The sequence below is a fragment of the Vanellus vanellus genome, assembly GCF_965231255.1.
Source record: "Vanellus vanellus genome assembly, chromosome: 5".
NCBI classification, from domain to species: domain Eukaryota; kingdom Metazoa; phylum Chordata; class Aves; order Charadriiformes; family Charadriidae; genus Vanellus; species Vanellus vanellus.
Genome location: NC_138910.1, coordinates 70,894,299 through 70,918,735, shown reverse-complemented (window position 1 = coordinate 70,918,735; position 24,437 = coordinate 70,894,299). Strand labels below are relative to the sequence as shown.

The 24,437-nt window shown below is 64.2% G+C and overlaps 1 protein-coding gene across 1 annotated transcript; it reads left to right on the top strand.

Moving 5' to 3' along the window:
* Positions 1-2,211: 2,211 nt before the first annotated feature.
* Positions 2,212-23,729, top strand: PTCH2 (patched 2; the record flags this gene model as incomplete). Its single annotated transcript, XM_082484113.1, is given in 25 exon segments — positions 2,212-2,281; positions 2,284-2,426; positions 2,429-2,629; positions 2,843-3,035; positions 13,345-13,534; positions 13,664-13,733; positions 13,964-14,055; positions 15,987-16,182; positions 16,283-16,404; positions 16,864-17,011; positions 17,695-17,826; positions 17,905-18,060; positions 18,175-18,267; positions 18,356-18,481; positions 18,561-18,679; positions 18,813-19,218; positions 19,318-19,630; positions 19,893-20,035; positions 20,125-20,305; positions 20,852-21,135; positions 21,714-21,851; positions 21,993-22,135; positions 22,409-22,508; positions 22,920-23,165; positions 23,325-23,729. Coding segments are annotated over 25 exon segments (4,410 nt in total).
* Between the last annotated feature and the right edge of the window lie 708 nt (positions 23,730-24,437).

The window sequence follows — 24,437 nt, the reverse complement described above, 5'->3', positions numbered from 1 at the left end:
ACACCCCCCCTTCTTCCTGCAGAGCTTGGGATCCCCAAACTGGCCGCCCTCCTGCCGAGCCCCACACCCTCTCCCTCGGGGCGCATGTCACCGTGTCATGACCATGTGGGTCCTGGGGGGGGCAGCTGGTCCCCGGGGACCACGGAGGCAGCGGGTGGGCAGTGGGACAGGGGTGTGTGGCACAGAGCAGGCACGAGGGCAGGGGTGATCCTGCTGTGACCAGTGCTGTGCGGTGCTCGGGCGGCACAGGAGCCCGGTGCCAGTGTGGGCGAGCCAGGATGGGGCTGGGGAAGGCGGTCCTGGAGCACCGGGAGCCCAGGTTCCAGGGGACACCCTCCGAGCCTCAGGATGGGACAAATCTGGCTCGGTCCCGGGATGCAGCAGACACCAAGCGGGTCTTGATTGACCATCCCACAACTTTTCTGAGGACGTTGATGCTGTTTCCTTGTCTGCAGGGCAGGAGAGCCCCAGGTGGAAACCGATGGTGACTGATAGGAAGTGGATGGAGAATTGGGGGAACTGGAGAGGAGGAGGAGAATTTAGTTTTTAAAAGTTAAGTTTATAAAAAGCAGCAGCTGCCCAGCGGTAGTGCGGGTCCACTGAGGAAGAGGAATGGTGGAGCTGTTAATAGCAATCAGGCAGCAGAAGTGCTGAATAGCCGTTTCCCTTCTGTATTTGGGGACACGCCAGATGCTACAGGCCTATCGCCGGACGAGGGAGAAACCCTTTACGTGCCACTAAGGCCCAGGAGAGCTCGGCAGCAGTGGCTCGGGGTCGCGGGGGCCATGGCTGGGAGGGGGCAGAGGAGCCACCTGAGGAACTTGGTTTATTGATGGGGCTTTCCCCCATTTTTGGCCAGTAAGGAGACACCAGGATGAGCATCACCATCATTGCTCCAGGAAACCGGGGTGGGCAGCGGGGATGGGGAGGCACATGGGGTGGGTGCTGCTCCATGTGCATTTGCTGATCCCTCCGGCTGCCCTCAGCAGCTCCTCGGGGCGCCATTCCCAGTGGGAGAAGCACCAGGTCTGTCCAACAAAGACCTGAGCAGGGTGTAAGGTGATCAGGTTACCCCTAATTATCCCACAAATTATTGGTGGCATTTACCCCTTGCCCTTTTGCTAGCCCCCTGCCCCATGAATGGGGGTGGGGGGGGGTGGGGTGTCTGTGCCCCCCCTTGCCTCCAGCCCTGCGGCATAGGACTTTGGGGCCTCATGGCAGGGGATGGGGCAGAGGTTGATGTCACCCTCAAAGAGTGTGGTGTCTTCGTGCCCCCCACCATGGCCCTGGGGAAATATCTGGCCCTTGGGGAGGGCAACTGGCACTGCAGGTGGGGGGACACCCTGCTCTTAGCAGGGGGTGGTGGCGTCTTCTTGGGAAAAGGCATCAGGGTGATGCCTGTTCTTTGGGGGAGGACATGTGGCCCTTGAAGGGGGATGCCCACCCCTTGGGGTGGCTAAAGGGGGGGTGCGCAGCCACTGGTACGGGGCTGCCTATCCCTTGGGGTGGCTATGGGGGGCTGTCCAGCCCTTGGGGGGTGGACGTAAGGGAATGACCAGCCCTTAGGAGTGCTGTGTATCCCTTGGGAAGTGTTTATGGGGAGATGCCTGGCCCTGCAGGGGATAGCTGGTCCTTGGGGTGACTATGGGGGGGGTCTGTCCAGCATGGTGGGGGAGTGTGGGTGGGTATAGGGGGAATGTCTGGAGCAAGAGGGGTAGCTATGGGGGGATGCCCATCCTGGGAGAGAGGCTACGGGGGGACACCCTGCCCTTGGGAGGGCTGCCCATCCCTTGGGGCAGCTCTGGGGGGCTGTGGGAGAAGGATGCTCATTCCTGGGGGTGTCTACGGGGGGATCCCCATCCTTGGGCGCGAGCTGGAGGGGGGGGGGGGGACTACCTACAGGGTTACAGGGGGAGAGGGGGGCGACAGTGTAGGGGTGAGGGACCAACCCATCCCTGGGGGTGTCTGTGGGGGGGCTGCCCATCCCGGGGCGGGACAGCCCGGGGGGGGCAGGATGGGGGGGGGTGTTCCATTGCCCACGGGCGGGGCGGGCCGGACCGGGCCGCCGCCGCCGCCGCTGCCGCGCTCCCCCCCGCGGCGGGGCCGGGCCGGGCCGTGCGGTGGGGGGGGGGGGGGGGTGTAAAGGCGGGGGGGGGGGGTACCGCCGTGTGTGGCCGCCGGCGGCGGGCGCGCCGTTGCCTAGCAGCGGCGATGGGCGCTGCCGCGGCGGCGGCGGCCAATGGGAGCGGCGGCGGCGGCGCGGCCCCGGCGCCCCCCGCCCCCGCCTCCCCTTTAGAGGCGCGGCGGGCGGCCGGCGGCACACAGCTCTCCGCACCGGCACCGCGCTGCACCGCCACCGGCACTACAGCCACCGGCCCCGCCGCCCGCATGGGGGCCGCCGCCGCCGCGCTCGGCCCCACATAACGGGGGGTGCCCAGCCCCGCCAGCCGCCCCCGCCATGCCGGCCGAGCCCCCCCGCTCCGCCCCGCCGCCGCCACCACCGCTCCGCGCCGCCCGCCGCAAGCCGCTGCCCGAGGTAAGGAGCGAGCATCGCCCGCTCCCGCGGGGGGCTTCCGGCCGAGGCGGAGGGGGGGGGGGAGGAGGTCGGGCTGCGAGGAGTGAGGAGCGGGTGTGGGTACCCCCCGTGTCCCCCGGCTCGGGGACCCACTCTTTCCCCCGCCTGGAGTCCCGCTCTCTCCCCCGCCGGGATCCCGGTGCAGCTCCGCCACCCGACGGAGCGCGGCCGCCGCGGGCATCCCCCCCGCCCCGCTGCGGGATCCCACCCGCGGGTAAGGGCTCCCCCTTTTCTCCGCTCCCAGCCTGATCCTCGCCCTCTCCCCAGGGCAGGGCCGTGGGCCAAAGGGCCCCGCTGTGGCTGCGGGCCCGCTTTCAGGCGCTGCTCTTCGCCCTGGGCTGCCGGATCCAGCGGCACTGCGGGAAGGTGCTCTTCGTGGGGCTGCTGGTGTTCGGGGCGCTGGCCGTGGGGCTGCGGGTGGCCTCCATCGAGACCGACATCGAGCACCTCTGGGTGGAAGGTAAGCGCGGCCCCACGGGCTCAGCCGCCCGTGGGAACGGTCTCGCTCCCCGCCGCGGCTTTGTGTGTATGTGCCCCCGTCGTCGTCGTCCGCCCTCCCCCCCCCCTCCCCACGCAGGGCGCGGAGGTGCGGGGCCGGCCCGCAGGCAGGTGACAGCGCGGGGCGGGAGGAGGAGGAGGAGGTTGAGGATGCCGCCGGGATTCCTGCGTGCGGGACTGTGGATGCCCCACCAGCGGAGGTCCCGCCTGGGCGGCCGCTCGGGCTGCGTCTTACGCGGGTGCGTGGTGCTGAGTCGCAAAGGGGACCCCCACGCGTGTCCCGGCGCGGGCCCCCGCGCGAAGGAGGTGCGGGTCGCCTGCCCCGCGCGGGCGGACACGTGCGGCGGGAACGGAGGTCGGCGCCGGCTGAGCGCGCGTGTCCCCCACGCGTGGGCACCCCCTTCCCGCGGTGCCGCTCTCCCGCCGCCGGGGCCCCTTCCCCGCGGGAAGAGCCCCTCGGGGGGGCGGTCGCAGCCCCGTACCGGTGCCGTGGGGCTGCCGGTCCCGGCTCAGGACCTCTGCCCGGTGGGCACGGAGGAGCGGGCAGGGTCAGGCAGGAGCAAATCCCCGTTTCCGAGTGGAAGCGGCTGATCCCGCTCCTTTGTTATTAATAAACTCCAGCGTGGATTTTTCTCTCCCCTCTCCCTGCAGCTCCGCTCCCCAGCGCTGGGGATTCGCTTTCCCTGCGCCTCCCTCCTGCTTTGGGGGTCCCGGGGGGGGGGCGGGGGGGGGGGGGGCAGCACCCCGCATCGTACCCCCTTATCCCTGCCAGACCCTGGCCGGGGGGGGTGGGGGGTGTGTGTCTCCCAGCCTGGGGTCCCCGGCGGGGTGCTGTGCAGGGGCAGATGTTGCTCAGCGGAGGGGTGTCAGCCATCTTTGTGCGGGAGCGCTGCCTCCTCCCCCACGCCCTGCTCCCTGTGTGGTCCTCAGCTACTCTTGGATTTGGTTCAACAATAGAAGCAACTTTGCTCTCCCACCCCCTTTTTTTTTTTTTTATTTAAAAAAAAAAAAAAGCCCTGCGCTCCCTCGCTGCTCGCACACAGATGCACGCACGCACCCCTGCCCAGGAATGCCTGGCTTTCCCACCTGCTCCCCACTCCCGAGGGGTGTTTGTGGTCCCCGTCCCGTCCCCCCCCATCTCGTCTCCATCACCCCTTTCCTCTGCAACACGTAGCAGAGAAATCCAGTGATACCTCCCGGTCCGGCTGGTGGCTGCTGGAGGAGGCACATGCTCCCTCCGGGGTTCCCTTGCTCTGGGTTGTGGCTCTGGCCCCACTGGATTTTTATTGTGCTTTTGGGGTTGCAAGGAGTCAGCGTTTCGTGCAACCGCGGCCGGAGCCAGGGAAGTGGCTGTGGTTGTTCCTGTTAGGGGGGGAACGGGACTTGCGGCGCACCGAGGTGGAGAGCAGGATGGGGAAGGGGCCAAGCCTGGGGATGGCTGCAAGTGCCCAGAAACCCATCTCTTCTTGCACATAGGCTCTGTGCCCCACCGTACTTCCCAGCTGGCATGGGTATGGCCAGGAGGGACTGGTGCTGCTGTTGAGGGGTGTTTCCCCCACACTGTGGTGTGGCTGTGACGTGGGTGCCAGGGGCCTCTCCAAGAAACCGGCTCTTTCTCATGGCTGGGATGTCTTCTTTGGTATCGGGAGCTGGACTTTTTTTTTTTTTTTTTTTTTTTTTTTTTTTACCCCAGGGTGAAACACCGCTGACCTGGGGTGTCCTACCCCTTCCCAGGCAAGGGTTACACTGGGGTCTGCACACAGCCCCTGCTCTGGATCTATAGCACCTGGGGTGGGGATGGTGTGCGGTGTAGGGGTGCTCTGTGGGGTGCTGCTTGGGGGCTCCCCCTCGGCCTTCCTTGGGAGGGCTCTTTCCCCTGAGCTTGTGCTCTTGGAGCAGATGCCTCCATGCCTGGCTCCTGGGTGCCACGGTCCCAGTGTGCTCAAGGAGGCTGTCCTTGAGCGTTGGCACTACCTGCAACCACCAAAGATGCTGGACTGGCTTAGTCCTGTGGGTCCCTGATGGGCATGCGTGGGTCAGGACATGGAAGGTTTGCCGTGGCTCTTTCAGCCTCGGGTATCAGCTGTGGGGCTGCGTCCCTTTCCCATAATCATCTGTGGGTCCTTGCCCCTCCGCTGGCCTCCGCTTCTGCGTTTTCTGGTGAAGATCAAAGCATCCTCTGGTACCTGCGGGTGTACCCAGCCCTCCCTGATCGCTGGACTCCATCCTGGTGTGGGGATGTGCGTTATTTGGGGATAGGGGGGCCTGGGCTGCCTCTCGGGAGCAGGATGCAGTTTCCCAGACTGTGTGGTTGGATCCTGAGGACTTTAAGCTGCTGCTCTCTCCTGGCCACCACTTTTTCCCACCCCCAGGTGTGTGTGGGTGGGTGGCTGGTGTGTGTGTCCCTCTGCAGCGAGTCTGGTACTGCCATGCCAGGTCAAGGCAGTGGCAAAATCTGGGTGCTCCCATCAGCCTGACCCCAAAGCCTTGAGATTCCCAGGGTGCTGGGGGACCCTGACTCCTGCCCTCTCTGGGTATGTGTGGGGAGATGTTTGGAGGAGTGCGGTCCATCCCAGCCCCGAGGCAGCACTGTGGGTTGTCTAAGGGGCAGGGAATGTGTGCAGCGAGTCCTTATCCCATCGTCCTAGGCTTGTAGGTCCTGGCCCATCCCCCAGCTCAGAGGCTGGGTGGCTGAGAGTCCTGGGAAGTCTCTGATGACCCCCTGAAGCTGGTCTGTACCTGCTCACCTGCCTCTGCCTGGCCAGGCTGAGGGATGTGGGTTGGTGATGCTCCAACCCAAACCACCTCACCCCGGTGAGATCCCAACCCCGCAGGAGCGGGGAGTGACCCCATGCTGGGCTCTTCTCGCCACAGGGTGAGTTCAGCCCTCCCGGAGCTGTGGACCTGGTGGGTGATGGCAGGTCAGGGAGGGAAGGGAGCTGCTTCCCATGGGGGCACCGTGCTGCTGTTCCCACCCCCCAGGGGAATAGGATGGGCAGCCTTGCTTTGCCCTCCATGGCTGGGGTCAGCATTGGGGCTGTGCTGATGGCAGGTCCCCCGATGGGTCCCCCTGAGCCTGGCTTGTGGCCCCATCCCCCACAGGAAAGCTTAGGATCCCCTGTCCCATTTTAGGTGATGTCCCGTGGGCTGGGATCTGGCTGGGGGATGCTGGTGGTGTCCTGGGGTTACGCCTGACCTGCATCCCTGTTTGGGAGATGGAGGGAGGCTGTGTCACCCCATAAATTGGACTCGACTGTGGAAATGTTCAATTAGGCTCTTCTGAAGCAATTAGCCACTTGGAGGCTTTGAAATCCCGGCTAGCGGCGAGTGTTGAGTTACCTCTAGACACCTGGCAGCTGTTCCCGGCTCTCCCAGGGCGTCTGTAGGGCCAAGGGGCCGGGGCGGCGAGCTCCGGGCAGGCAGAGCCCTGGGTGGTGAATGGATCTGCCTGATTTATAGCGCCAAGGGCTGGTTCAAAGGAAGGCCGGGTTAATTCCTAACCGGAACAGCCCAGCGCCCCGCGCAGCCGTCGCGCTCTCAAAGAGCTGCCAAGTCTCCCTGGAGAAGACCCTGATCCTCTCCTGGAGGGGTCAGGGACACCCCAAATGTGCCGGTGGGATGAAAGGGGATGCGTGGCATGGGGGCAAGGGGAATTTGCTGCCTCGTTCCCAGCTTGGGGCATGAAGCAGAGACGCTGCCAACCCCCTTGGCAATAGTTTTTGTCCTTCCTTGACCTCTGCAATAGGACTTGGCACAGGGTGGCCTCTCCCTGGCACCCAGGGCAGGGCTGGGGTGCAGCAGGGGCCAGTAGGAGATGAGACCCCATCTCACTCCGTCTTTGCAGAGAGAGGGGCATCGGGGATGGGAAAGCCACAATGAAAAGCCAAGCGTGGCTTTCCCTGCCTCTGCCCTGGGGAGACCGTCCGTGTGGCCCCTCTTCTCAGCCCCCGTCCCCACTGTATGTGGTGGGACCCATGGCGGGGTGTGGGGCAGCAGCCGGTGGGGGGGAGCAGGGTGCTGTGGCCATTCCTGGGTGGGCACGGGGAGAGGTGGGTGGTCTTGTTGCTGCCAGCGGGTGGGTTTTGTGGGGTGGGACATCGGTGCAGGGGCTGAGAAAGGAGCAGGCGAAGCTGGGGGGCTACGTGGGGCTGGTGCCAGCGACACGGGGGGCTCTGATGGCAGCTCGTCCCTGCGGCGGGACCAGCGAGACGCCTGCCGGGATCTGGCCTGAGCCAGCCTCGCACCGGAGGGGCGGCTCCCGGGCTGCCACGTCCCCACTCTGTCCCCAGACAGGCATCCTGTGGGGACAGGGTCCCTGCTCCTCTTGGGGTGCAGTGACACGGGTATCACATCACAGGGAGGGAAGCGGCAGCCCGTGGTCACCAATGCCGCCCTGGGGACCCCCGCGCCGCCCTGGGGACCCCCTTGCCTGGCCCGGTGGGATTTCTCCCTTTGGGACCCTGCAGTTTGCCCTGTCTGCAGGGTTTGGGCACCCCTGGGACTCCCATGCCCCCTTCCTGGGGGATCAGAGGAGCGTGGGGCAGACAGGGCATTGCTGCCGCAGGGTGCTGAGGTCCTCGCTATCCTAAAATCCTGGCTGGCTCTGCCCTCTGCTCCAAAGCACCTTTTCCCCGACAGCCCTGGCTGGCTCTGAAAGGATCTTTCTTTGCGGGGAGGGGGAAGCTCACCCAGCAGCCCCCCGCCTGCCAGAAGATGGGGCGCAGGCAGTTTGCCTCTATTTATTTATCTTCGGGAGGCGAGCGTGAAACCTCTTGCTTTTCCTTTTCCCTTCCTTGACAGCTTGGTTGGCTTTTTCGGGCTGGAAATTTTTGCTAATTAACCCAAAAAGACTGGGAGACTCTTTAAAGATGGCTGTGGCTTATCTGCCCCCATCCTTTTTGCTTTGCTTTTCAACTTATATATATATTTGTTTTTTGTAATTCCTAGAAAGTGTTGTTTTTTGGTTTTGTGTGTGTGTGTTTTTTTTTTTTTTTTTTTTTTTTTTAAACTTAGACATATCCATGGACTTAGGGAGGGGGGTTCTCTTTTCGCGTTTTAAATGTTATTTGGCGGCTGGGAGGGGGCAGCGCCAGGGCCCGAGAAGAGGGTTTTATTATCTGCCTCTCCCTCGGGCCTGGAAAAGTGGTCTGAGTTCAAAAAATTCATTTCTTGCCTGAATGAAGCCAGCAATGTGGAAAAATTTCACCATTCAGAGGGGGATGAATGTATGTTTCAACCACACATTAAGTGACATTAGCAAGCAGTGGAGTGCCTAATGTGGCCATTTTTCACAGCAGCCAACAGAGGGGGTGATTAGCATAATTAGTACAGGCAGCCCTATACATATGGAAATGGCAAATGCCTAAATGCCAACACCAGTGGAAATTTATGTCAATGCTGACAGGAGTCTTAGCGGTGAATAGTTCCCAACTGAATCCCCTCTTCCCCCCCCCCCCCCTTATTTTTCCCCCCCTCTCTTTTTCGGGGGTCGCGCTGTCCCCTCAGTGCCAGCCGGGGCGGTGCGAGCTCCCGGCTGCCCCCCCCCCCCCCCCCCCCCCCTTCCCCACGCTGGGAACTGCCGCCCTGTGATTTGGGGTAATAAAGACATTAATTTAGCTTTGCCGTTAAACAAAAGGGTTTGGCCGGGGCCGACGGCTGGGGAGCTGGCCCCAAATGGGCCCCTCCACCGCTGGCTTTTTTGAAGGCAGCCCCCTCTTCTGCCACCCCTCTTGCCTTCGCCGGGCGGTGGGAGCCCCTTTGGTGGGACCGGGTTTGGTCGGAGGCGCTGGGGCAGTGGCGAGCCCCCGTTCATCCCTCAGCATCTACCACCCACCTACACCCCCCATTCCCGGCCCCGCTCCGTGGGGTGAATGGGGCTGGGAGGACGTGTTTTGACAGGACGAGGCCGCGGGGCTTTTGGCGAGGCCGGCGGTAGCGGCCGGGACAGGTAAAAATGGCTCTTTCAGCGTGCCCTGGGCGAGACTTCCTCCGGAGCAGCATGGGTCCTTTCACTGCCTCCCTAATCCAGCTAATCCGCCCCACAACACTTTGAAGGTGGCCTCCGGCTTGCACGCCGCTCGGCACGGGGAAGCGGCCGGCTGAGGGATGCTCGGGGCGGCGCCATGGGATGCGGGATGGCGCACGGGATGCGGGATGGCGCTGGCATCTCTGCTGTGCCCCTGGGGGCTTTAATCACCCAGGGGTGGGCATATCTGCTGGCGGGATGCACTCAGTCTGTGCCGGGGGATGGCTCGATGGTCCAATGTTTGCCCCTACGGGTGCCTTTGGCTGCAGAGGGATGTCCCCATGGAGATGGCTTTTCCCAGGGGATCTCGGCATGACCTTGCCCCCTTCCCGGCTGTGTACTTGAGCAGGAGTTTCTAGTCTTGGCATGGGGATGTTGTGCTGTGGAAAGGGGGCTGCTCCCCAGGGACACCCCTATCCTCTTACTGCCCCCAGTTGTTCCTTTGCTGGGGGGCATGGCTGAAGCTGGCCCTGGGGCTGGCCTGGCTCTGGGGCTCACTGGCCCTGGGACAGAGCTGCAGCATCCCCTGTGCGCTACCCAAATCTGGGACTTACCATGTTTCTCACCACATCCCATAGCACTGTTATCCCAGGCAGGAGGGGACAGGGCCTGACTTTTTGAGGCCAAACGAGAATGTGTACCCAAGCGTGCTCCCTCCCTGTCACACCTGGGTCATCCCAGTGGTGCTGACAGCTGCCGGCAGTGCCCAGGTTCCACCTGTAGAGCGGTGGCACTGCTGTTGACCAGAGCCTCCACCCACCCCACAGGCACACAGAGCGGTCCTTGCAGCAGCATGTGTCTCCCTGGGGGACACTGGTGCCTCTCTGTGGCCCCCAACACCTCCCATGGCCCTCCCTCGCCTCTGTTCCCTTTGCCCTTGCTGGGCAGGGAGGGCTCGGTGTGGGGCTGGCAGCTTACCCCAACCCACTGCCCTCCCTGTGCTGCCCGGGCATGCTCTCCCCCACCCACGGGCACTTGGGGACGAGGCCCCCGTGGGGTTTGCCCACCTCCTGCCGTGGATAAGCATGGCGGGATGTCCCCTTGCTGTCATGCCAGGCGGGGTGGGTGCATTGGGGTGAGCCCTGTGCCACCAAGGGTCTTGCAACTGCATTGGGGGCAGCAGGATCTGGCATGGGCTTCTCTGACCCCAAACCCTCTGAGTTGGGTCCTGGGGGTGCTGGCAGCCCTTGGGGGGGATGTGGGATGAGCTTGGGTCAGACCCCTTTTTGGGCAGGGGGGGCAGTGCGGGAGCTGGGGCTTTGTCCTGGCTGGGAGCAGGAGCAACCCCTTCCCCCCCCCCCCACCTAGCATGGGGCTGCTGGTGGCTGGGGAGAGACTGGCACCCACTGGGGCAGCTGAGGCCACAAGCCAGTCCTACTGGGCGAGGGTGAGCTGGCGGCAGCACCGGAGCTGCAGCCATGGGTCCTGTGCCAGGCGGGTTTGGGGAACGGTGGGGGTGGGGGTGGCTCAGGCAGGGTGGCCGGGAAGGGGGCAGGGAGGCTCCCGCCCTGCTCTGTAATTTTGCGGCGGATGCTGTAATTACGGGGAGGGTTCCCCCAGTGTGGCCCGCGGGCAGATGGCAGCTGCACATCACAGCCACCCTCGCTGCTGGGGACCCCCGTCCCCTCTCTGGCACCCGTGCCCACCCTGCTTGGGCACGGTGGGAGCTGCCTCTGCACCCTGGGTGTTTGAGGTGCGGGTGGGCACGGGGTCCTGTCCACCCTACAGCCCTCGCTGCTGTGTGCCTTCACCCATGACCCCCCCCCCCCAGTGTGAAACGCCCGGCCGGTGGTACCCAGAAAGCGGTGCCCACCCCGGGGAGGATGCTCGCTCAAGGCACAGCTGCCCCTGAAGACTCTCCTGCCCCCAAGCCATGGGGTTTTGGGGGGGGGTGTGGGCGTCCCTTTGCCCAGCCTGGGGAGCAGAGCGGAGCGGGCTGTTAATAAGCAGGACCGGGGTGCCTGATTGGAACCAGAGGGCCCTTTGCATGAAAAAGCCGAGGGCTCCCTTTGTTAATTGGAATTAAAAAAAAAAAAAAGAATTTACATACAGTTCCTCATTAATGTGCTCATTGTTGGTATCGGGGTGCCCCCTCCCCCGGCCCCCTCCCCACGGCTGGGGGGCTGCGTGCGGCGTGGGGCGTCTCACTCCGGTCCCGGTCCTGGTCCCGGGCCGGCCGGCGGGCGTGCGCCCGTTTGAAGTGTCCTTGGCAGCCCTGTGTGCGCTGCCTTGTCTTTTCATGTTGCTCTTTGGTTAATTAGGGTGTTGGAATTTGAGGCTTCCTCACGGCCTTTGAAGCTTGCTGACGGCTCGCAGTGCCCTGTTCCAAATTAACACTAATTACAAGGGACGGCTTTTTATTTTTTTTTTTTTCTTTAATTTTTCGGGGGGCTCCCCCCCCTTTACCCCCCAACGCTTGCAGATGTGCGGCTCCTCCCGTGGCTGTGCTGCGTGGAGATGCCCCCGGGGCACAGCAGGATGTGTTCCCCCTGGGATCAGCGGTGATGTTGGGCACCCCCCCCCCTCTTCCCGTCCCCCCCCCCAACCCCTCCATCGCCCTGTCCCACCACCCGCCCGGCTTCGGCGTGGGTGGCATGGCTGAGATCAGAGCAGCTCGGTGCACCTCCTGCCCGACCTCCCAGCCTGCCGGGAAGGGGACGGGTCCCCACCACCCCCATCCCGTGACACCCACCCTCCCTGTGTCCTCGTCCCCTCGCCCCGGGCGCTGCCCTCCATTCTGACACACACACAAAGGCCGCGGCCGTGTCCCCCCTCCCTCCCCGGCCCTGGCACAACCTCCATCCCAACTGGCATCTGATGGACACCAGCTGCTCCCCGGCCCAGCCAGGAACAATAATGACGCTTCCCCCCCCCCTACCCCCACCCCATTCCCAAAAAGCAGGAAAGAAAAAAAAAACAAAAACACACCACCAAAAAACACCAACCCATATAATAAGTCATTAAAAGGGAAGATTCTGCTCCTTATTTGCGGTCTCGCGCTGGCCTCCTCGGCGCTGGCGGGGGGCCAGGCCCGCTGGGGCCCCCGCCTCTTGCTGAGGGAGCATCCCAGCACGGATGAATCCTGACCACCCCCCCCCCCGCCCCGTTCCACTGCCTCCCTCCCTTCCCCAGCACCCGGGGCTGGGCAGGAGCCAGCCTCCCCCTGCGCCAGCCGTGCTGCCTTGGGATGTGCCCTGACACCAGGGCACCCTGGGGACATTCCTGGTGGGTGGCATGGGAGTGGGGACAACAAGCAACATGTGCCCCCCCCTCCCCGGGCAGAGGGCTGGGAGCCGGGTGGCTGGGTGTTGTGCTTAAGGGTCTCAGGATTGGCCTCCCACCCTCCTCCGGGCTGCCTTGTCCGTCCCCTCTTCGCTGTGCCAGAAGGGATGGAAACTCCTCATTCGATGGGGATGGGGACAGGGATGGCTGTCCCTGGCACGGTGCTCCGCCGCGCAAAAGGCTGCGCAGGGTTTGAGCTCAGCCCCGGCCGTGCTGTCAGGGGGGGGGGGGGGGGATTTCTCTTCTGCACTGAGATGGCTGCGAGTAAAGTCGGCAGCTTCTCCTGGGAACTTTGGCCCCACCATGCTCAGAGCTCTCCCACTGCGGTCGGGGGTGGATCCTGGACCCTTGGCAGGAGGAGAGGGGTCCTGCGGAGCTCCCCAGCACCATGTCCCTCCCTTGTCCCCAAGCCCCTCCTGGGGCAGCCTGCACCTGCGGGGGCTCGGGGGTGCCTGACTCTCCCTACGCTCATCCCCTGGCCGAAACGCTGCCCACCTCGGTGTGCCATGGAGCAGCTGGGCAGGGATGGGGTGGGGTGTCCCCAGTTTCACTCACTCCGGTTGCGTTGGGCGTCTATAGCTGCAGTGCATGGGTGGGAGTGGGCAGGATGCGTCCCATCCGCTTCACCAGCTGTCTGTCCATGGGGTTTTTCCAGGGAAAGCAAAGCCAACGACCTGCTCTGGAGCTGGAAATATCTGCCTTGGTGGGAAGGGGGTTGCCTGGTCTGGTGTGGGCTGGGGTGCTCCTTGCTTGGGTGCCCTGGGCATGAGTGCCCAGAGGATGCAGCAGATGGGGAACCCTATGGCAAGAAGCCCACTCGGGTTAATGTGGTACCATATGATGCTGCGGGGCCTCGCTCCTGCCCATCCCCTTCCCTGGGCATCCTGATGGGCAGGACAGGTTGGCGGGATGGAGGCTCTGCCAGCCTTGGCACTGACAGGGCACATCGCGGTCCCCTCCGCAGCGGGCAGCCGAGTGAGCCAGGAGCTGCGCTACACCAAGGAGAAGCTGGGTGAAGAGTCCGTCTACACCTCCCAAATGTTGATCCAGACCCCGAAGCGGGATGGGGAGAACATCCTGACGCAGGAGGCCCTGCAGCTCCACCTCGAGGCGGCCCTGGCCGCCAGCAAAGTCCAAGTCTCGCTGTACGGAAAGTGAGTCCAGCTCTGGACAGGGTGTGGGGGGACGGGGACCTCCACCATGTCCTGCGTGTCCCCCACATCTCTTGCTGTGTCCTCCTGTGGGACAATGGCCATCCTCAGCTCCTCCTTCTGCTTTTCCAGATCGTGGGATTTGAACAAGATCTGCTACAAGTCGGGTGTCCCCATCATTGAGAACGGCATGATCGAGAGGGTGAGTGGAGGGGATGGCATGGCTCCCAGGGAACCCCCCACGGAGGACTGGTCCCTCAAGAAGCGGGCAGCGGATGGACTGCTGTGGGGATGGGGTTTGCCAGCCCCAGCTGCTGCCAAGGCACCACCAGCTCCGTGCGGGAGGGTGCTGGTTTGGGCAGCCCAGCAGGGCTAGGCTGGGGGGTAGCCTGATCCATCCCTCCCGACCCCTCGCATCTCCTCCTCCCACAGATGATAGAGAAGCTGTTCCCCTGCGTGATCCTGACGCCGCTGGACTGCTTCTGGGAAGGCGCCAAGCTGCAGGGAGGCTCAGCCTACCTCCCGTGAGTTTGGGGGGCTGTCCTGGGATGCAGGGGGCTGCAGGCGGGAGCAGGGGCTGGAGGGGGGGGTGGGATGCTGGAGGGTCTGTGCTTCTCCTCCCAGTGCAGCCTGGCGCTGCTGCCCTAAGGTCCCTCAGTGCTGCTCTTTGTCCTGCTCGGCTCCAGGATGGTCCCACCACCATCGCTCGTCCCATTGGGTCAACGCCCCGGGTGCAGGTCCCTGTCCTCGTCCGCTTGGCCTTGGTGGCATGGACAGGGCTGCACCGCTGCCGGGGAGGAGCTGCAGCCCACGGGCCGGAGCTGCCCATCCCTGCCATGCCATGCCCGCACAGCAGCCAGAGATGGGGACACGGGGACAGAGGCAGGCTGGTCCCTGGGGGCTGCTCCCCCTCTCCAGCGCTTTGTGGGCACCACCATGGCGAGGAGGCACCCACACCCGGGGTGGGTGGCGGGTGACTCCCGGCCAGCTCCCCGCACCGCGGCGGTGGGGCTGGGGACTCCAGGCTGGGCGGGGGGAGCCCCCCTCCCCAACATTCCTTCTGTTTACGGGTGTGTTTGTCCGGGAGAGCCGGGGCGGCTTGTGCATTGTCAGCAAACGAAGCCCCGCGCTTTCTCATGCTAATGCTGCTCTGAAAGCTGCCCCTTGCCAAACAGATGAAATAGTGGCCTTATTCAGGCTGCTGCTGGATGGGAGGAGGGGGAAGGGGCCGAAGCATCCCCAGACAGGACTTGGGGACCGGCTTTGCCCCCCCACCCCGAAGACCTCAGGTTCTCCCCATCTCAGCCTGGGGAGCAGCTGGCAGCGGGAGCGAGCGGGGTTCGGGTGGCTGTGCCGAGCGGGATGCTGGTGGCATCGTCCGCCAGGGTGGGCAGCATCGTGGTGCTGGGCTACGTGGCAGGCAGGGTGACGCTCGCAGCAGTGGTGGGACCCAGATCTCCTCGCAACTGGGCGAGCGGGTGCCCGGGCAGGCACCCCGGCGGAGCGCCGGCCAGCCCATGGGGACTCGTCCCCCTTTTTAACGCCGAGGGGTGAGCGGGGCGGGAGCTGGGAAGAACAAAGAGCAGCAATCTATGGAAAGACAAAAGGATTTGCCCTGGCTCAGTGAAGCAAGCGAAAGCAGATAAAAGGGGCTCTCTTTGGAAGCAGCAGCAGCTCCGGTTGGTATGTGGGAATCTCGAGCGGCCGGCTCCGGCCCAGCCAGCCTTCATGAATTATTAGGCTGCGTTTCTCCCCAGAGCCCACACTCGCTCCGGGCTTTTTCTTCCCCTCTTTGGAGCGCTGGGCTGGGTTATTGGCTTTTTTGTGTGTCCTTTCTGTCTTAAAAAAGAAGCCGAGCGAGGCTGGGAGCTGGCCCCCGGCACCGTGGGCTGGGACGGAGGGAGCAGAGCATCTGCAGGCAATGGAAAAGCCCCTTTTCCCAGGTACCCAAGTCCCATGGGGTCCTGCTGGACCTGCAAGGACCTGGTCTGTGCCCAGCTCCCAGCACTGTCCTGAGCCCCCAGAACCTTTGCTGAGCCCCAAAACCTCCAGCTTTGGGGGAGATGGCAGGAAGGGGATGCCGGGAGCCCTTGCCTGCCTGCTCCCCTCTATCAAGATGTTAGCCCGCGGGCAGTAATCGGCCTGACTGCTCGCACAAAGCGGGGCCAGGCGGCGGGGCCAGCTCCCCCCGCTTTGTCCCAGGCTAACAGGATCAGGCACGCTACTTGACTCGGGGCACGGCCCGCTGCGCCGTGCGGGGGCACGAGGGATGCTGCAGGCGGCCCCGGAGGGGGTAGGGGATGCGCTGGGGGAGTGGTGCTGCTCCTCTGCATCCTCGCACCCTGCCTTCGAGGGCACCCCCGGAACCCATGGGATGGGGTGGCATTGGTGGTGGTGGTGGTACCGCATGTGGGTTTTGGCATCCCCCATCACCCCGGTTCCTGCCTCTCTCCAGGGGCCGCCCGGACATCCAGTGGAGCAACCTGGACCCTCTGCAGCTGATGGAGGAGCTGGGGCAGTTCACGTCCCTGGAAGGCTTCAAAGAGCTGCTGGACAAGGCAGAGGTGGGGCAGGCTTACATGGAGCGGCCGTGCCTGGACCCCCGGGACCCCCAGTGCCCAACCAGTGCCCCCAACAAGCAGAGCCAGCAGGTGGGTCACAGCCCATGGGGACCGGGAAGGGTGCGGGGAGCTTGCTGCTCTCCTGCCCACCCCATGGCCCAAATCCCTGACACCTCCCCTCTGCCCGCAGAGCCCCGACATCCCGGCCGAGCTCTCAGGGGGCTGCCATGGCTTCTCCAGGAAGTTCATGCGCTGGCAGGAGGAGCTGATTTTAGGCGGCACGACCAAAGACTCCCAGGGCAAGCTTCTACGGTAAGAGCCGCCGCGGCATGGGCATCCCCAGGCGTGGCACAGGGGCCCTGCCACAGCACTCGCTCCTGGGACAGTTTGGGGCAGGGTCCCCTCACCCTCACCCTCATCCTCATCCTCATCCTCACCCTCATCCTCATCCTCATCCTCATCCTCATCCTCATCCTCATCCTCATCCTCATCCTCATCCTCATCCTCATCCTCATCCAGTCCTCACAGGAACTGGCCCCTGGCTGCAAGAAACATTGTGGGGCTGTTTGGGAGAGCTTGTGTGGCTGGCGAATATACGGGGTGGCAAGTGGGGCAGTGCTTCAAAGCAAGGGCAGGGATGGGGGGCAGGATGCTTCGGTCCTCTCCTGGGTGTCCATGGTGGGGCTGGGAGCCGTGGGGTGGGGGATGGACCCATTCCCGCATCCCGGGGTGCTGCAGCCGGTCCCAGCGAGGTGCGTGCCTGTCCCCCAGCGCCGAGGCCCTGCAGACCATGTTCCTCCTCATGAGCCCCCGGCAGCTCTTTGAGCACTTCAAGGATGACTACGAGATCCATGATATCAGCTGGAGTGAGGAGAAGGCGGGTGCCATCCTGGAGGCCTGGCAGAGGAAATTCGTGGAGGTGGGTGCTGGGGACAGCCCCCACGTGGGGCTGGGGAGAGGTGAGCCTGTGTGTGGCATCCCCCTGTGCCCAGGTTTTCATGTGGCCATGGGTCCTGACACCACTCTCTTGTGGTCCAGTGGGTCCCTAGTGGGTCCCTCACCCTAGCTGGTGAGGGGTCTGGAGAACAAGTCTTATGAGGAGCGGCTGAGGAAACTGGGGTTGTTTAGCCTGGAGAAAAGGAGGCTCAGGGGAGACCTTATCGACCTCTACAACTACCTAAAAGGAGGTTGTAGAAAGGTGGGGGGTCAACCTCTTCTCTCTTGTAACAAGTGATAGGACAAGAGGAAATGGCCTCAAGTTACGCCAGGGGAGGTTTAGACTGGATATTAGGAAAAAGTTCTTCACAGAAAGGGTTGTCAAGCATTGGAACAGGCTGCCCAGGGAAGTGGTGGAGTCGCCAGTGCTGGAGGTTTTTAAAAGATGGGTAGACGTGGTGCTGAGGGACATGGTTTAGTGGTGGTTTTGGCAGTGTTGGGTTGATGGTTGGACTCAATGATCTTAAAAGTCCCTTCCAACCTAGACAATTCTATGATTCTATTCTATGATTCAGTGGTGATGCTGACATCCTGGGTGATTCTGGGGGGGAATGTACTGGGAAGTGGGGGGGTCCCGACTCCTCTAACAGGGTGCTTCTACGGCAGCTGGCGCAGGACTCCATCCCGCCCAATGCCACGCAGAGCGTCCATGCTTTCTCCACTACCACGCTCAACGACATCATGAAGTCCTTCTCTGATGTCAGCGTCATCCGGGTGGCTGGGGGCTACCTCCTCATGGTGCGTGTGCCCCCTCTCTCTGTCCCCCACCGTCCCTCCCTCACCCCACCATCTCCACTAACCCGCTTGCTCTTCCAGCTGGCCTATGCCTGTGTCACCATGCTGCGGTGGGACTGCTCCAAGTCCCAAGGGGCTGTGGGCCTGGCCGGGGTCCTGCTTGTGGCTCTCTCCGTGGCCTCTGGCCTGGGGCTTTGCTCATTGCTGGGCATCTCCTTCAACGCAGCCACCACACAGGTATGTGCTGGGGGAAGAGCCAGATACCGTGGGACCCTGGGGGCTGCGGGGTGGCCCGGTCCCATCCTGGGCAGTGACCATGTCCCCCCACTGACATTGACTGCTCTCTGTCAGGTCCTGCCCTTCCTGGCCCTTGGCATCGGTGTGGACGACATGTTCCTCTTGGCCCATGCCTTCACTGAGACCAGCCAGCACATCCCCTTCAAGGTGAGTGCTGAGCCCTGCCCGGGGACTGCCCTGTCCCCTCCCGCCTCCCTGCAGCCCCTCTTATCACCCCCTCCCTCTGTCCCCGCAGGAGCGGACGGGCGAGTGCCTGAAGCGCACAGGGACCAGCGTGGCTCTCACCTCCGTCAGCAACATGATCGCCTTCTTCATGGCAGCCCTGGTGCCCATCCCTGCCCTGCGCGCCTTCTCCCTCCAGGTTCAGCTGGGGTCCCTCTCTGGGGGGAGGGTGAGAAGGGGTGACGAGACCCAGCTCTGACATCTCTCCCTACCTGCAGGCTGCGGTGGTTGTGGTGTTCAACTTTGCCATGGTGCTATTCGTCTTCCCTGCCATCCTGAGCCTGGATCTGTATCGCCGGGAGAAACGCCGGCTCGACATCCTCTGCTGCTTCTACAGGTACCGGTGCACCAGGCTGGTTGGGATGGGGCTGACTCCACAGGTTCTCTCCGACAAGCAAGGGGTGGCTTTGCTCCTCTCCCTCAACATCTTCTCCTCCTTCACTCTCTTCTCCTTTCCTCTCTCTCTGCAGCCCTTGCTCCTCGCGGGTCATCCAGATCCAACCCCAGGAGCTCGCCGATGCTAACGACAACCACGCCTGCCACCCCTCCCCTTATGGACACCCCGGCATGGCCACCAGCACCCAGATCACCACCACCGTGCAAGCCTTCACTCGGTGTGACCCCTCGGGCCACCATGTCGTCACCGTCCTGCCGCCCACCTCCCAGGTGTGCACTTCACCCGCCATCCTCCTGCCCCCCACCGACCCCCTGGGCTCGCAGGTCTTCACCTCGTCCAGCTCCACCCGGGACCTGCTGGCCCAGCTGGATGAGGCTAAGGGTGGGCGGGAGTGTGTCCCCCTGCCTTTTTGCCGCTGGAGCCTTGCCGACTTCGCCCGGGAGAAGTACGCCCCGCTCCTCCTGCGGACCCGGACCAAGGTGAGGGTGCCATGGCCCTGGCGGTGCCACCCAAGGTGGGTGGGTGGCATGGGACCCTGCCTGACATCACCCCCCCCCCTCCCCCCGCTGTCCCTGCAGGCGGTGGTGGCGGTGCTGTTCCTGGCGCTGCTGGGGCTGAGCCTCTACGGCACCACCATGGTGCACGACGGGCTTTACCTGACGGACATCGTGCCACGGGACACCAAGGCACATGCCTTCATCTCGGCCCAGTTCAAGTACTTCTCCTTCTACAACATGTTCATCGTCACCAAGGGTGGCTTCCACTACCCGGGCGCCCAAGCCGCCCTGCTCAGCCTGCACCAGGCCTTCAGCACCGTCAAGTACGTGGTGCGGGAGGGCAACCACGACCTGCCCAAGATGTGGCTCCATTACTTCCAGGACTGGCTGCGAGGTGAGGGACATCCCTCTTCTCCATGACCTCCCCTGCCCAAGGACCCTCTCCCCAGCCTGCACCCTCCCCGCTGGCCTGGGAATGCCTTCCCTGGTGTGTGGCACCCTGGGGAGGATGGTCCTGTGTTGTCCCCAAGGTGCCCAGCAATGCCCTGGGGTTACTGTGCACCCATCCCACTGGTGCCACGCTTCCCGGGGCACAGGGGATGCCATGCAGGGTGGTGTGCCCCAAGGGATGCTCACTCCCCGTGCTGCGTCCCCAGGGCTCCAGGCCACCTTCGACAGGGACTGGCAAGCCGGGCGCATCACCCATGACAGCTACCGCAACGGCTCCGAGGACGGGGCGCTGGCGTACAAGCTCCTAATCCAGACCGGCAACAAGAAGGAGCCCTTCAACTTCAATCAGGTACGTGGGGACGGGGCTGGGATGACCGGACTGGGGACCACGCTGTGCCCACTGCCCTGCTTATGCCCACTCCTGCTCTCTTCCCATAGCTGACCACACGGCGGCTGGTGGACGAGAATGGCATCATCCCCCCTGACACCTTCTACATCTGCCTGACGGTGTGGGCCAGCAATGACCCCCTGGGCTTTGCCGCTTCCCAGGCCAACTTCTACCCCCCGCCGCCTGAGTGGATCCATGACAAGTACGACACCACGGGCGAGAACCTGCGAAGTGAGTGAGCGTGGTGGGCTCCCCACGGTCCCCTCCTGCCCCCCAGCATCCTCCTGCAGAGGACCCATCTCCCTGTACCTTTCCTGCCCTGCAAGCATCCCCACAAAGAACCCCCTCCATCCCTTATCCCATCAGCATCCTCTAGTAGGGAAACTGCCCTGCTTCCCCGTGCCCCACGCTCATCCCCCACACCCTGAGCACCCCACCGCACACTCCCTGTGCCCTTAGCATGCAGCAGCACACCCCTGCTCCAGCCCACGAGCATCTTGCCACAAAGAAGCCCCTCCATTCTGTTCCCCCTCTGCCCCACAAGCATTCCCCTGCAGGGAAAACCCCTGATCTCCATGACCCCCTACCCCACAACCATCCTGCCGGCACAGAAACCCCCTCCTCCTGGCCCCCAGTCTGCTCCCCGCACACTCCCCAGCCCCATGGTACCCAGCCAGGCATCGGGCTGCCCAGGCTGCACTCAGGCTGATGTGGTTGGGGTGTCCCCATGCTGCCTGTACTCCCGTACCCCCATACTGCCCGTGCTCTCCTCCCCAGTCCCAGCAGCCCAGCCGCTGGAGTTTGCCCAGTTCCCTTTCTACCTGAGTGGGCTGCGTCGCACGGCCGACTTCGTGGAGGCGATCGAAAGCGTGCGGGCCATCTGCCGGGAGGCCGCCCAGCGCCACGGGGTGCTGAGCTACCCCAGCGGCTACCCCTTCCTCTTCTGGGAGCAGTACATCGGCCTGCGACACTGGTTCCTGATGGCCATCAGCATCCTGCTGGCCTGCACCTTCCTCGTCTGCGCCCTGCTGCTGCTCAACCCCTGGACGGCCGGCATCATCGTGAGTACGCACCCCAGTGCGTGGGGACAGGGGGGTGACCGGCTGTGCTGCCCTCCTGATGGGCGGGGACAGGGACATCCAGCCCTGCTCCCATCCTGCTGGGTGGCCCTGGGTACGTGCTTCATGGGGATGGGGTGATGGGGCGGCCAGGGGCACCCTGGGTGGAAGGCACCTATATGGAGGTGGCAGTGGGTGAGGGACACCTGTATGGAGTGATCAGGGACATAGCTTATGAAGGGAACATATGGAAGGTACAGGGGTCTGGGGACATCAGTGCAGAAGAGGGTGAGGGGAACACCCATATGGATGTGGCAGTGAGTGGGGAACCCATATGGAGGGATCAGGGACACACCTTATGAATGGAACATGTGTAGTGTGCAGGGGTTTGGGGACACCCATGCAGAGGAGGGTGAGGGCCACCCCCAATAGATGGGACAGAGGAACACCCCAAATAGAGGGAAAAGGGGCAATGGGGTGAGGCTGCCCTGTATGGAGAGGTAGGATCGAGCATACCAGGTGGAGGGACAGAGTGGACAGCTGGTCAGAGCCACCCTTCACTGACGCCACTGCCCCCCCAGGTCTCAATCCTGGCCATGATGGCGGTGGAGCTGTTTGGCATCATGGGGCTGATGGGCATCAAGCTGAGTGCCATCCCCGTGGTCATCCTCATCGCCTCGGTGGGCATCGGTGTGGAGTTCACCGTCCACGTGGCCCTGGTGAGCACAGGCAGACCCCTGCCCAACTGCAGGGCACCCCAGTTCCCACTCCCCGACACCCTCACCCCCTTGGCCACTGGGTGGCCGCATCACGGGTGACACCTGGGGACAAGACCCGCATGACATCCCCACTCCATGCAGGGCTTCCTGACTGCCGCGGGGAGCAGGAATGTGCGCTCGGCTGCGGCGCTGGAGCACACCTTCGCCCCCGTGATGGACGGTGCCGTCTCCACCCTCCTGGGTGTCCTCATGTTGGCTGGCTCCGAGTTTGACTTCATCATGAGGTGAGCGCTGGAGGGGGGTAAACCAGCCACTTGCTGCACCCCAAAAAGCTTTGGCAATGGGGGCTGGCGAGCACAGCAGCCCGCCCTGGCTGGAGGTGGGGATGTGAGGTTCCTGGTGAGGATGTGTCTTGCTGGGAGCATCCACCCCATCTTGCATGGAGGCTGGGGAGGCATGGTGGGGCTGGGGTGTGTGATGTGGGAAGCCGTGTTTGTGGTGGGACGGGGTTCATGACGACTGTGCCAGCTTACCCCCTCTGCCTCTGCCCCCCCCAGGTACTTCTTTGCGGTGCTCACCATCCTGACGCTGCTAGGGCTGCTCAATGGGCTGGTGCTGCTCCCAGTCCTGCTCTCCGTCATCGGGCCACCCCCTGAGGTACAAGACCCCCATCCCACCTCTCCCTGTCCCTCCCCAACCCCGTACCCACCTCTCTTCATCCCTCATTGCCCCCAACCATATCCCCCCTTCACCCTATAGCCATCCTTGCCTTGTCCGGTCCCTACCTCACCTTGTACCCACCTCAGCCCATCCCTCACCCTGTACCATCCCTGCTTTACCCCATCTTTTCTGTGCCCCATATCCAACTTGGCCCATACACGCTTGACCCCATTCCTGCCTCACCCCACACTCGACTCCCCCCCCATCCTTCCCTGACCCATTTGACCCCATCCCTGCTTCACTCCATATCTCCCTCACCCCACACAGCCCTCACCCCACACTCGCATCACCCCACACTCCATCCCTGTATGTCCCCGGTCTCTCTGACCCTGTCCCCTCTCTCCCCAGGCATCCCTGGTGGATAATGGCCCCCGCCTGCCCACTCCAGAGCCGGTGCCCCCATGCCTGGGCCCCGGGGGGCTGTACGTCCGGCGCGCCCCAGCCTGGCCCGCTGCTTTCCCGGACCCCTCGGACACAGAGCGCTACGCAGAGGGTGTGGGGCCAGGCAGCCCCCGGGGGCCCTTCATCGTGCCCCCCACGCCGGCACACATCCTGCTGGAGGCCGGCAAGGACCCCAGCTTCCCTCGCATCACCGTGAGTGTCTCTGCCCGCTGTGGCATCACCGGCTGCCTGGCATCCCCTGGGAGAGGGTGATGGATAGAACTGGGTGACGGGGTCTCGCAGGTCCCGTGTGATGCTGGGGTTGCCAGAGGGATGCTCAGCATGGCACGCTCCATGTCCCCCCCCCTCCAGGTGCTGAAGCCCTACAAGGACAGCCCGGAGGTCCAGGGGAAGAAGGAAGCTCCCAGCCCGCAGCCTGCACCCCCTCTACCCTTCGGGGAGCCGTGCCCTGCGCCGCCCCGAGACTACCCGCAGCCCTGCCCGCCGGGCGCCCGGCCAGCCCCCCCCGCAGCCCTGCCCACCTACAGCACCCACCTGCAGGGTCCTGCCGGCAGCTACGCCACCGTCACGGCCACGGCTTCGGTGACGGTGGCCCTGCACCCCACGCTGCCTGGCTCCTACCCCAGCTTCGGCCCCGAGGGCTTTGCCAGCGGCGAGCGGGACTGCCTGGAGGAGCCCAGCACCGGCTGCAGCGCCGTGCCCGATGCCTTCGAGATGCAGAGCATGGGACGCCATGGGACAGGCACCCGGCGCTAGGTGAGCTTGGGGATGGGGACACGGGCACCCCACCCCGGGGCTCATGTACGGTGGCTTGGGGGGGTGCAGGGTGGGTTTGGAGGGACCCGGCTGACCCCCCGCTCCCTGTTCTCTCTCCCCACAGGTTGCTGGCTTCTGGGCAGAGCATCTCCCCAGCGCCCGGCGGGCACAGGAGGGTGCAGAGCGGGGTCGCCCGCATCGTGCTGCTAATCGCCGGAGCGGCGATGCCTCCCCCCCCCCCCCCCCAAGTCTCGGCCGAAGAGGACTGCCCCCCCCCCCCCCCCCCGCACCCCCCACAAAGGGGTTCGGCAGGGCAGGCTGGCACTTCTATGCAAGCTGTGTGCAGGCCACGCCATGCCCACGTGTCCCCCACCGGGGGCTGTGCTGATGGTGCCACGTCCCCTCACCCAGGGTTTGGGGTTACCCTGCCCCGGGCTGGTTGCTCCCCCCCCAGAAATGGAAGCACTAACAACCGCCCCCCTCCCCCCCAACCCCCCGTTTCTGGAACTGCTGGTGAGGCGGGCTCGGTGCCCTGCCAGCTCCCCCTGCCGCAGGGTCACTGCCTGCTCCCCGTCATCTCCTCCTGGGAACTCCCACCTGGGCCACGAGCTGGGGTGCCCCAACAGGGTGCCCTCCCCCCCCCCCCGTCCCCCCCGTCCTGATAAGGGGGCAACCCCAAGGCCAGCTGTGCTCTGGGGTGCCGTGGGC